Source organism: the organism of the source record quoted next, unplaced genomic scaffold, assembly GCF_019419815.1.
Source record: "Pyrus x bretschneideri cultivar Hongxiangsu unplaced genomic scaffold, Pyrus_bretschneideri_v1 Contig14, whole genome shotgun sequence".
Taxonomy (NCBI): domain Eukaryota; kingdom Viridiplantae; phylum Streptophyta; class Magnoliopsida; order Rosales; family Rosaceae; genus Pyrus; species Pyrus x bretschneideri.
The window spans coordinates 7,791,859-7,805,885 of NW_025999435.1; the positions used below are offsets into that span (position 1 = coordinate 7,791,859).

At 36.6% G+C, this 14,027-nt stretch overlaps 1 protein-coding gene across 1 annotated transcript; it reads right to left on the minus strand.

The window, feature by feature from the left end:
- Nucleotides 1-12,074: 12,074 nt before the first annotated feature.
- LOC103939462 (auxin-responsive protein SAUR36-like) lies at nt 12,075-13,263 on the minus strand. Its single transcript, XM_009349558.3, has one exon. The coding sequence runs from the start codon at nt 12,871-12,873 to the stop codon at nt 12,367-12,369; it is 507 nt and encodes a 168-aa protein (XP_009347833.2). The 5' UTR covers nt 12,874-13,263; the 3' UTR covers nt 12,075-12,366.
- Nucleotides 13,264-14,027: the final 764 nt, after the last annotated feature.

Below are 14,027 nucleotides of genomic sequence, written 5' to 3' on the forward strand. Positions count from 1 at the left end.
TTAACGAGACGGAAACTAGGCAAGGAGACCTTTGTGTCCCTATCCTAATGGTTCACTAAGTTTATTGTAAACTATATAGTGAACAATAACCGCACGCTCTCCAAATCGTTTGATGTGTATAACACATTTGAAATAAGTTTCAAGAGAGATAGTGGGAGTTTAGGGACCATGACTATTGTAATCAAAAGGGAAGTCAAATGAAGAAGGCAAAATAACTCCAAGGGAACAAACTTTCTTTATGAAAGGATGGACATTGGAAGGGGTATTTGCAAGAAATGTCTTGCAAGTGTCAAGAACACACCTTTTGAAGGTGTTGTAAAATGTTCTTGAAAAGTTCATAACAGTTGGTTCTTCTACTTGAATGCATGATTCTGTATTAGTAACTATGTTTTACAATTGTTGTAAAAGTGTGCTAATAAGAAGTAGAAGATTAACGAGAGAAGAGAAAGTACTTCACATTCCAAACGTGAATCGAATATAGATCTCTGCGAAAGCGGATTGTACTTACTTCCTCATATGAACTACCAAAGAAATTGGAAAAACCAAAGATTGTCTTTACGTCCCAATTTTAAAGGAACATAATTCCGTCACAATTGTAGAGATGGATGAATGTTTTGTTTGACAAAACATTGTTCTTTATTAATGAATGATTAGATTATGGTAATCTAATTAATTGTCTCTATAGTAGAGATGATGTGGTAGTGTTAACTGTTTAAGAATATAACGATGCTTAAAACCCAAAAGGTTGCAAGGTAGTGACTAATCCCAACTGAGTTGTGATACCTCTAAAAACATAAGTTACGAGTTGGTCATAGATGGATGCTTTGGATCGTTAGATCCGGATCCAATACCTTCTTGTTAAAATTGTATAGAGGCGAAATGTTCGAATCTTTATTCTTTTGGAAAGAAGAAAGAATCACAAAGTTGTTGAGGTTGATTCACTTAGATGTTAGTGGCACTTGTCCACAACATAATACTACTCATGTTGTATGACATTCACCGAAGATCACTCTCGGTTGGACTATAGTTTATTTTGAATAAACACAAGTCCGAATACTTTGCAAAAGGTTTCAAAGAATTCAAGAAATGTAAGTAGATGAGTAAGACGTCTAAAGTATTTACCTCCTTAGATTTGATCCAAGGAAAAAGTAACACTTTAGATTAATTTCCTTGAAAAATATCAAGGAAAGTAGCATCGTAAGATAATGAATTTCTCCATTAGGAGAAGAATGAACATAAATAAGATTTAGTTCGTTGGACATTATCAATTACCCATATATATATGATATATACTTCTAAGACATGTTAGTTGTAGAGATCCATCCATCATGGATCTTAGCAAGCTAGTGGGAGCTATAAGCGTCTTATGAGAAAAGATCAATTGTTTGATTTCTCATAAAGATGTAAATGAATCTTTTGTTTACTAGGTTTACAAAAGATTAGTGGGAGTTGATCATATTCCTAAATTTGAATATATATACATGATATATATTAATTTTGAAAATGAAAGGAATTCTTCATCGTTAAAGTTATGACTTTAAACATTCTATAAAGATAGAATGTATATGGGAGACATAGTCTATATACATGGGATGGAAATCTATAATGATAGATTTCAAGATATAATTGGATTATATCAATCCCTAAAATAGACAATGAGATGCTAGGAAGTTTCTCATATGATGATAAACTTCAATTAGAATGACAATTTTAGTGAGACTAGGAAGTTGTTCTTCTCAAAGGGAATGTACCCTTTGACTCCCAAAGAAATAATGCGTAAATAGAATCCTTTATGCATACGCAGAAAGGTGATTTATGTATTTCATATTGTATGAAAACATTGATATAAGTTGTACCTAGAACGGTACAAGATGATATCAGTGCAAGCCTAGGATTAGAACCATGGCAACTGTCAAGTGAATCCTTAGGTATTTAAGAAATACTAAGGATGGATTCCTCAAGAATGAGGAAGAATTAGAGTAACGTAATGGAAGCGTAAATGTATTAGATTATGAATCTAATCCATCATAGAATATCTCTTCATTATGAATGAAGTGATAATGAGATATCTCTTTATTATGACTAAAGAGATATTTGGGTGGAAACGTTAAAAGTAAATGACTTTAATGTGTTCCATCATGTAGGCAAAATATATTGCCATATAGAAGCTTACAACATTGTTGTTTGGATGGGAAAGTTCATTCATGAACTTTCCATTCGGTTCCAACCAGAAAGTGTATGACACTAATGGGGCGATAGCTCAAGCCAGGGAATCAAGGTCTCATCAAGGTCCGAACTCAAATGAGAGACTGAACCACATGATTGAGAATCATGTATAATGGTGACGTCGTTATTCTCAAGGTTGCTTCTATGGATAACATATAGATATCCATTGTTTAGGCCTAATACTCAGCCATTTATGAAATGAATTACAGAAGAGGTATCATCAATGATGACTAAGCTGATTGGCTCTAGTACAAGTGGGAGATTGTTGGAAATGTGCCCTAAATCCAATCATATGATGATACTTTAGGGACATTTCAAACTAATGTAGTTTAAATGTAAAGGGCAAACATTATTGTTTGAGCCGTCTCATATAAATGTTATATGCTTAAACGATAAGTCCAAGGAATATGTGATTGGAAGAATGCGATCTAAAGAAGTTAGATTCATGAGACCATTCTTTCGTTGACACATCCTAAATGTTCCTGATCATAGGATTGTCAATTGGGCATTGACAGTCCGTTAAGATCAGTACGTGCTATGTCTTCTCTCAAGGAGAGTGACTAGTCTCGAGTCATTGGTGTGTGTGACATCAAGACAAGTACGTAGGTGCTCAATAGAGAATGAGTTCACTGAACACGATCAACGAAGAGTTCTCATATTCATGTCACATGAGAACTCATGGTTGGGATAATGCAAATTAGTCTTTTGACCTGAGGCATCACAGTTGTCTTGTGGTTAGGTCCTTAATCTTTGATTATGTCAAAGTCACTCCATCAGGAGGGTGTCCATGGCATCGTTGGGGTTAAGCCACTTAGCCATGGAGGCAAGTGAATGCGCAACAAGGGATCTCTAACCTTCAAACTGTTTGAGGGAGAATACTCTATGATATGATTAAGAATCTTTGGCCAAAGTATGAATGAGATTTAGGAATGTGTTCCAAATCACATTCAAGGTAATCATATAAGCACAAGACTCACATTGGATAGTAGACATGAATAAACTATCAAACCAAACAATGTGGTCAAGAGTATTGTATTAGAGAAAGACCGTATTGCATTTGTAATCCTAAAACTGAATAGGTTCTCCACCTCTTCTGATTAGCTTGGGTAACCATGACATGCTGCTAGGCGTCAACCATGGTTTGTGGAAGCCCTAAAAGTGTATTATCACTAACGGGAGAATTGAAAGTAAGTTTCAATTCACAATCGATTAGAAAGAGTTTTAATCGCCCACTGCCTCGCTAAAAGGAACCTAATGGATCGTTCACCGAGTAAGGTATAGTTTGAAGAAACAACGGAGATGAGTAAGAATAATTAAATGGTTTAATTATTTATCTAAGGCTAGGATTAATTAATATGTTAATTAATCAAACGAATAAGTTCGTTAAAGACCTCGGGTTAGTTTTGGGCCGCAAGGCCCAATGGGATTTGAATGTCAAGCCCATTAACTCAAGTTGTATGACAACTTGAATAAACAAAGGGCTTGAAAGCCCAATAAACCCTATAGGCTTGCCATGTTAGAAGAATAGGGCTTTTGGTCCATTAGGTCACTTATTTGAAGGGACTATATAAAGGACTTTATAGCCTAAAATTTACATATGGTAATTTTTGGGGAAAGGATGAGAACACAAGCTCTCCTTTCTCTCTAAAATTTAGGCCACCTTGGAGGGATCATCTAGCAATCAAACTCCTCCAAGGTCACTCATTTCTTCTTCATTATGCCTTGGTGATGAATCATTAGAGGTTCTCAATTTTGGGAACTTGGAGAAACCTTTTCATCCACCCAAATCCGTGGATCTAAGATGCAAGGAATGAAGGCCCTCTCTTTGGGTGATTAGCCTTTGCTTATGCAAAGAGGAATCTACAAAGGTATTGATTTCTCAACTCACTTTGTTTTGAGTTGAGTCTTGGTTCACCTATCTACTAGGCTTTGAATTTCATGGGTAAATGTTTTGTTTTTAAGTGCATACAAGCATGATTCCGCCTTTAATTGTTAATTGCATGCTATTGATGTTGCTTAAATGAACATGTTTTTCACAAATCTTCCTTCATATTCCCCTTTCTTCTCCGGCCAATCTCCCTCGCCGGCGCCGTCGCCGTCGCCGGAAAACCTGCAACTTAGGTTTTCTCGCTCGTTTTTCAACCGTTTTTCAAGATTTTTGCACCATTTTAACCCTTAGGACTAGTAGAACACGATCCTACAAGTTTTAAGGCCTAAAACTATGAGAATATACCTGTCCAAAACTCCAAAACTCGGCCAACTTCGAACCAAGCTTTCCCGACGTCCAAATTTGTCCAACGAAGCACTCCCAAGCTCCTGGGAACCTCACAAACACAACTATAAGTTTCAAAATCCCAAAAACAAGCTAGAATAACTTTGCATGAACAGTGTTCAAAACGGACATGGCGATATCGACGTGAAAACGTCGAAGTTCTTACCTGAAAATGGCACTACTGGACTCCTCTCAGCCTCACAAGCACGATGGTGGTCTTGGATCCCTCGATCTGTGATGTTTTAGGGTAGTTGTGTGTGTGTCCGTACACTTTCAAAAGGAAGAGGAAGGATAGAGACTCGGGAGAGAGAGAGAGACAGGGAAAGAGACTGAGAAAGGGATAGGGATAGGGTGTGTGTGTGTGTGTCCAACACCACACGAAACAACCTAAAACATAACAAAACAAACTAGGGGTAAAATGGTAATTTCACCTATGCGTTTCGATAGTTTCGGGACGGGGTGTCACATTGTACCCCTTAATTTTTTATAAAAAGGTTTGGGTAAAGTACAAAAAACTACCTCAACTATTGGTGTCACGACACTTTCACACCTCATCTTTTAAAATTGACAATATTATACCTCATCTTTAGAATTTGGTCCAATGTTATACCTTTCGTTACCTGGCCATTTACTTTTCAGTTAAATGCTGACGTGGCTTAATTCGGGGCCCACTTTCTATTAAAAAATTAATAAAATATAATTAAAAAGTTAAAAAAAATTATTTAATATTTTTTAAAATAATAAAGAAAAGTTAAAAAAAAAATCCCTCTGTTCGTCCCTTCATCTTCCTTCTCTCTCTCCCCATCTTCATCTTCTTCCTTGCTTAAGAAGAAGGAGAAGGAGAAGGAGAAGGAGAAGGAGGAGGAAGAAGAAGAGGAAAAAGAAAAAAAAAAAAATCCAACCCAACGCAGTTCCCCCCCTAAAAAAAAAACCCCCTGCAATTTAGAAAGAAGAAGAAGAAGAAAAAAACCCCAACCCAACCCAGTTCATCCCCCGCAACCCAGAAAGAAGAAGAAGGAGAAGAAAAAAAAAAAAAAAAACAAATCCAAAGCGAGTTCGTCTCCCCCCCCAACCCAACCCCCTGCCAAACCCAAATCCACCACTTTCATCAATTCTCCACATCCTCTTCCACACCCACCCTCCACCTTCTTCGCGCACCCATCTTTCTGCCGACGGGATATGGGTTTTTTTTTTTTCTTGGGTTGCAGGAGGGAGAAGAGGGGGTGGGGTGGGGAGGGGGAAGACAAACTAAGGGTGGGTGCGGGGGGAAGACAAATTGGAAATTTTTTTGTTTTTTTGGGGTTTGCAGGTGGGGGGAGGGACGAACTGAGGGTTGTTTTATTTATTTATTACTTTTTATTATTATTTTAATATTTAAAAAATATTAAATAATTTTTTCTTTTGTTTTTAATAATATTTTAATAGAAAGTGGGCTCCGAATCAAGCCACGTCAGCATTTAACTGAAAAGCAAATTGCCAAGTAACGGAAGGTATAACATTGGACCAAATTCCAAAGATGAAGTATGACATTGTCAATTTTAAAATATGAGGTATGAAAGTGTCGTGACACCAATAGTTGAGGTGGTTTTTTGTACTTTACCCAAAAGGTTTCCAATTTTTAAATCTTATATGTGACAACCTGTAATATATTTTATCCTCGATAGCGTGGAATGACTATTTTACCCATGAGCGTTGGGTTGTGAATGTATTATTGGGCTAAGAAAATGGACTAATTATTTTCATTTCCTACTTCTTTGGACCCAATTGAAACTTAGGATTGTTTTGGATGAATCTTAGCCTACAATTGGTAGCCTAATTAGGGCTTAAGGATTTTATATGGATACCTAATCCAGACACACACATGTATAGACTTCTCCCTCTCCCTCTCTTGAGTTTTCCTCGTCCGTACAATCCGTACGTCCAATCTCTCTACCAGCTTCATTTCTCACAGATGGAGCTAGTAGAGGTTGTTTTTGAACTCCTCGCAAGCCTTGGAGTCGAGTCATGCCTTTGGTTTGAGGAAAAAACTAGTAGAACTCGAGATGCCCGAGCTCTGACAAGGAGTGGAATTTCCTTCTGTGTGATCGAGAAGATATTAGCTGGATTTAAGACTTAAGAAGGTAAGAATTCATCTTCTCTAACATGTTAGGCTAGTTTTGGTTAAGTTTGGACGTCAAAATGAGCTTGGTTGTGGGATTGCAGGAATAGCTGGTTTTTCAAGGATTTTTCCGGCCATTTTCTGTTGAGTTTAGGACGTAAAAGTGTAAGAACTAGTTCAACTCATTTAGAGCTTCATTTTGGTACAAATTTCATGAAATTTGGTTGAGAAATGGCGAAGATATTCAAGTTTTAAGTTTTTCCAAAAACCGGCGAGTGTAGCAGTGGCCGACACCGGAATCCTGCGAACCATCGAAGAAGAAGGAGAATATTCCGTCAATTTTGACGGAATATGCTAATGGCGTTAGGTAAAATTAACGTTATATGTTGTTATTTAGCGGAATACTCCTTAACGTCATCAGGGAATCCGTCAATATGCTAGGCACGTGCCTGCGCGTGGGCGGCATGTGGGAACTTAGAAAATTATTCTAAAAATATGAGGATGTTCGTGGGGTTGAGTAGGCCACGATGGTATATTCAAATACCCAATTGAGCAACGTATGAGAAGTTCTTACGTAGTTTTGGTTATGTGCTTAAAATAACGTTAAAATAGTTGTTTCACATATAGGTGAGACGTTTCTAGAGGACGAGCACAGTAAGGCGAGGTTTGATGCGAGAATTATACGCGCACAAATTAAACCCTCTTTTTATCAATTGTAGTAAGTATGTAAGTAGGGATCGTTCTGGACCGGGGATTAGGAGGGATTGCAAATCACTTGGAAACTGACTTAAAAACGTAAAATAAAGTTTAAAACACTAAACTAGACTCGAAGAATGCGAAACTAAACGCTTAAAATACTAAAACAAACCAAAAGACTCAAACATCACCCAAAACACTCAAAATTGCCTTAAAAACACTTTCTAGGCAGTTTTGAGCACCTTGGTGAATTTGGACGAATTTGTGCAACAAATTGAATCAAAACACTTATAAACACAAACTAAGACACTTTCTAACTAATTTGGACAATAAAGTAAAGGGGGATTGGTTTTGGATGAATTTGAAATTAAAACAGAAACTTGGAAACAAAACAGATTGTAAAACGAATTTGATGGAATAGAATGGATGGGATGGCTAGCTAAGGGGTTCATCTCCACACATGTTACACTTGCATATAAAACGATTTCCAATTGCTTTTCAATAAACCATGATGCTCAACACCCCAAGTTAACCGTGATGCACTAATTAACTCTCAAATTTTCCTTATGTTATTGAATTGGATGATGCATGCGACAATTCAAATCATTCTCCAATGGTTCTCAACATGAATGCATAGAAGAGATACAATGAAAGATCATTATGCTCTATGAAAATTATAAGTGTTGACGAGGCAATTGTAACTATGAATGCATGATACTCTTGCCAAGAATTCATTTAACGCGATTGTTTATAAGCAACCTCCACTACTTGTGAATATAAGTTCATAACTATTAGGTGAAACTCACTTATATTCTAGCGTCATATTCATGCATGAAAATTAAGCGTGCACTCTCAATAAACATACATAAATAAGTTATCAATCAAACAGTTAAACAAATTGAGTTCACAACTTATGAAACGTAATTAGAAGTAATCAAATCATATTGCAAGCATAAACATATATTTCGAATCCCCCCCTAGCCAAGGGGGGGTTTAGTTCCTCATACGTACAAAACAAAGAGAATTGAAATTAAACATTGAAATCAAAGGAAAAGAAACACCTAAACATTCCAACAACTCAAACTTGAATTGTATGAACGTTTAGGCCCTCTTCTCTTCCTCTTTGTTGCTGCACAAGGTCTAAGGAATGGTTGTGTGATGGTGTGAATGGTTTGGGGAGTGGTGGAAATGGAAGGATGGTGTTTGGATTGTAAGGGAGACACGGCAATGAATTTCTGGTGTGTGAATTGTGTATGAATGGGAATGATCTGATCTAGGGGTTAATATGAGTATATATAAGCACTTAAAACCCTAGGGTAATCAGATATGAGCTTGTGACAAGGTAGGACGGCTAGGAGACAAGGTAGGACGGCTTGTGACAAGCTAGGACGGCTTGTGACAAGCTAGGACGGCTAGGAGACAAGGTAGGACGGCTAGGAGACAAGCTAGGACGGCTTGTGACAAGCTAGGACGGCTAGGAGACAAGGTAGGACGGCTAGGAGACAAGGTAGGACGGCTTGTGACAAGCTAGGACGGCTAGGAGACAAGGTAGGACGGCTAGGAGACAAGGTAGGACGGCTTGGGACAAGCTAGGATGGCTAGGAGACAAGGTAGGACGGCTTGTTCTTCCAATACAGAAATTAGGCAGAAATTAGGCACCATGTGTGAATAGATAAAGCCTTCTAGAAATAAGGTTTTTAGGCCCCCTTGCAGCTCCCTAACTGAATTCAAGCCTTCAAATTCGTCCATCCTCATGCCTCCATGCTTGCACTATCCAATCTTGGCCCAAAAGTGCTCTAGAATGCTCCAAAATGCATCTTTTTGCTTCCTTAGCCATATGAACCTAAAAACACACGAAAATGGCTTAAACTACTAAAACAACTCTGAATTCACAATATAAATGCACGAAAACAAGCTAAGTAAGTCGCCTAAATATGCTCCTATCAAGGTTCAGGGGTTACGACCTTGCCACATATCAATAAGTGGGCTTTTGGTTTTCAGTATATATATATATATATATATATATATATATATATATATATATATATATATATATATGCTTGATATTTTTCCAAAAAACTCATTTAAATGGACTTATGTTTTGAAATGCCATGCCAAATATTTTATACTTAGAATATGCATTTAGTAGTTGCACATATTTATGTTTGACGCTGCAGAAGCTCAGGTAAGTGCCAGGTGAGTTTATAGATTGTGGATGTGAGTTGCTTGATTATATTGAGATGTATTATAGCTCATAAACCTACACCCCGGTGTTAGTGCTCCCGCCCGTGGTTGGGGCACAGTCTTTCACATAATGTTCACCTCCCGCACCATACGCTCACCTTGTATCCAAGTTAGGTGTAGAGGCCTGTCGTACAGACCACTATAGGTGGTTCCGACTCGTAGGTGACCAGTGATCATTCGCACAGTTTTCACGTGATCGTAGCACTTTAGCGTGTTTATTTACACCCAGTCCTGTTGTACAGACCACTTTAGGTGGTTCTGACTCGTGTGTAGGCATACTTGTTGAGCTATTGGTTGAGCTGTACAGGTCATATTAGGTGACTTTGGCTAGATGGATGAGCTATAGATTCAGCCATACAGGTCATATTAAATGACTTCGGCTGACATATCATTTGCATTGATTTATATCACCTGGCTAACATATTTTATGCTGAGATATTTAACATGGCATATATGTGGATTTTGCTATTTTTGATATACGTATGTATTCTATTTTCTGGGAAATTATACAGGTTTTACCGTGAGGGGTTATTACCTTTGACAAGTGAAATGGTTTTAAAAAGCTTTGTTTTTGCCCACTCACACTTTCTGTTTTGTGCCTCTCCAGGTTTTAGGTAGGAGTGCTTGTTGGTGGCTTACGAGGAATTGACGGCGGTTCTAAGTAGGAGTGCTTGTTGGTGGCTTACGAGGAATTGACGGCGGTTCTAACAGATTATCACTAATGTAGGACCACCTTTGGTATTGTATAATTAGTACTTGTCCTGCTGGACTGCACTTTGGCTACCTATACTCTAATTATTGTGTAACCACACTTAAATATCGGGATTGCACTTTTATTTGCTTAGTGTAAATTAGTTAGCTTGGTTCTTAGTTATTCACATTTCTTTATATCATTATCATTTTTGCACTACGCACATGGCTATGTCACCTTCACGTGAGGCCAGCACGCCTTGATTTTGGTCGGGGTGTGTCATTATATGTACCCATTCATGTAATTTTTCAATTTTTTAATCTTAAAATGTACCCATTCTTAAATATACCAATTTGTTGTAGTAAATTGTACCTTTTTTTTTTATTATTATTATTATTTTGGTAATATAAAACCTATTCAATTTTTTTTTTCTAATTCATTTTTAAACTGATATGGGTACATTCTTTTTCTTGATTTGAGAATGTATCCATGTCAAGTTTAATCAAAGAATTTTGAAGAATGTGCCCATATTTTGGTACAATTTTTTTTTGTTAATTTTGATGAATGTACCCATGTTTACACACACACACACACACAATATATTGGAGACTATAGTTTATATTTTAATAATTTTCATCCACAAATTATGGATTTTTTATTTAAAATCTCATTAATACAAACAACTATAAATTTCAATTTTTAATTTAAAAAATATAGTAACCTACATAGAAATACATTATCACATTAATTTCAGGGACTTCGATCAAATATTGAAAACCAACAAGGTTTCAGTCAAAGAATATTGATAGTTAGAGACCGCATCCAAAGTGTCCAAAAAAAAAAATCAGTAATAAATTTAAGTCGAAACTAAAGTTTTATCCTCGAGATGATGTAACTCGTAACCTCCTACATCTACATGCACCGGCAGAGGCACATGAGGACTAGAGTAGTCCTAGGCCTACCTTGACTTGAAAAAACAAGATTAGTATTACACCTATTTCTATTGCTTTGCGGCCCTTCTCAACACTTAACACAAATCCAATCATTTATCTATCCTTTCATCCAAATCCTCCCAAAATTAAGTATAGTACACTCTCTATTCCCCCCATTCTTCTTGAATTTCATATATTTAGCCATTCCGAATTCCAAATTTATTGAATAAAGAACAATAAGTTTGTGAAACTCTATTATTCTCTATAAAATATTTGTTTCTATTCTATCCTACCTCTTACTTGAGTTTAATAATGCTTTCAATAGTATAGATCATCATGCAATGGTTTCAAAATATGAAATTCGTCGACAATAATTATAACTACTATAAATAGATAAACTTATCTATGCATATGTTAATTTTGACTACTTAATTATTTGGATATATATTATGATGTTTTGCATTAGTAATTTTATAACCACTATTCGTTTTGTCTTCTTCTATACTTATGTGAGGACCTCCTCACAAAAAATTCTGGCTCCACTGCCATCTACATGTACCTCAAGTAAAACTTGCACTCACTCTTGCCTAGTTATTTGAAGATCTTTCTATTTTCTCTCGATGCATCAAATCCCAGACTATCAAAATTTGTAAAGCTCGCTTAATACAATGAATATCCCACATAATTGTATTAATCACGGACGCAATACGTCAAGGATAAACATGAACAAACAAACAAAAGTTATGTTTGGATGGCTTGTATCGCTCACTAATTTGGACCAAACGTTCCTAAAAAGTGGTAGCGTAAAGTAAAATTCAACACAACTCATTAAAAAAGAAAACCCCTAAGGATAGGATTAGATGATGGATAAGTATTGACTTCAATATGCACATTATTAAGTGAGATAAACAATAATTAATTGGGTAAAAATAACCCTCTATTTTTTTTTTTTTTGAACAAACATGAGTTTAGTTTCACAATGAGTTAACAATAATGTGATTCAAAGTCGTACTTGGCTAGAATTGAATCTAAAACTTCTCATTTACAAATGAATATAAATACTACTAGATCATTATATCATACTACTAAGTGGCAACTCTATTTTTTCAAACGAAAAAAATAAAAAAATAAAAAAACATGAACACCACTGTCATGAATTTGGACCGTTGTGGCATTTTACCCTAATTGCCACCAGCTGTGGGTCAAGTCACCAAGAACGACGGTTTTTTCTTCTCCGCCGTGGGCACTGGTCCCCTGCAGCAATCTTCATCTGCACTTTCTCAAACTCCGAAACCCCACAAGGTATCACGATCCGACCCGGATGATTGTATCCGTAAACCTTCTCAGCCTCCTTCAACAGCTCCCCAAACAAAGGGTGATTGAAGTACAAGACCGGCACTAAATACCTATGCGTGTCAGCGTCTGATTCGCCGACGTACACAGCCATGTGCCCCTTCGGCACACCAACCGGTTTCGTGGCTTTTGTTTCCTCCGGGGCTCCACGGATCCGAATATAACCCGAGTTTGGGGAGCAGAGTTCCTTGGCTCCGCGTTGAAGAGAGCGAGCCAAGGTGAAGAATTTCGAAATCGGGTTGTAGGTTCGGGCTGGAGGATCCAGTCTTTGGCACTGAGTCTCGTCTTTTCTGGATCGGATCATCCATTTGAAGATCCTCACTAGCTTGTGTTTTAGCCTGAAACCCCTGTTTCTTCTCATCCTTAATTTAGTTAACGATAAGAACCCAGAAAATAAAATGGACAAATGGGTATTTTTAAAAATGTGTTTTCTGAATTGGGTTTGTGTTTTGAAAATACAGAGAAGAAAACTGTGAACTTGGTAGGGTTTGTGTAGAAGAGTGCATGATGAGTGTTGCTTTATAGTGTGGTGATGGTGGTTGCGGTGGTGGCGCTGGTGGTGGGAATATTTGGATATGGAGATGAGAATATATGAGAATATGGTTCCTTGGGAGTTCAGAGAACATGAATCAGTAGGTGGTCGGCACACGGTCCAGACTTTTTTTTACTGTAGGAGATGTGAAGGAAATCGAGATTATAGATGGAAGAGAGAGAATAAGAAAATGGCAGGAGATGGAGAAGTAAATTAGTATAATCCAGCACTTGTAAACATACGGATGTATGTACATAATGGGCTTTTTAAGAGTAATGATAGGATACAAACTTTCTAAATTACATTTGCAAATTATGTGATTTGTCATTAATAAAAAAAATAAGTACGCTAATTAAAATCTAATAGTTTAATCATCAACAACCATGTCATGTGGTTTACAAAATAAAAAAACATGCTAAGGGACTCTCTTAAAGTGAGATTCTTTCTCACCTCAATTTTAATGTTAATTATTATACCAATATTATAAAATATTGTGCAAAAAATATAAGATGACAAAAAGTCTATAAAAAATCCAATGTTTAAAATAGTCTCCTAGTATTCCTCTATAAAATATCATTTAAATAGCTAATCTCCCTTCTTATGACGGGAGATTGATGATCTGTCATCTTGTGTTAATCACTAGGAATTAGAATCGTAAAGGTCATACATCAATAATTAAGAAAAAATTTGTGTGTAGCCATAATTTGGTGGACTTCCCTTCAGTATGGTCATTTGTTTTTAGCTTCTAACATGATCTTCAATGTAAGGAGTTTAAGGACTCAAATCTTATATTTGAGACCAAATATAAAGCAAAACATTTTCAATGCACATGAGACTTAAAACTCATATTTGGATGTTTGAGGCAAAGTGAGACACAAATTTAAGTTTCAATATGAGATTTGCCTCTAAGGTGGAGCTTATGCCAATTAGAAAAAAAATTATTCAACCAAGAAAAACTGACCAAACCCCACCAAACCCAAAAT

Coding starts and splice junctions, on each gene's coding strand:
- LOC103939462 (XM_009349558.3), bottom strand. CDS start 12,873: ATGAGAAGAAACAGGGGTTTCAGGCTAAAACACAAGCTAGTGAGGATC.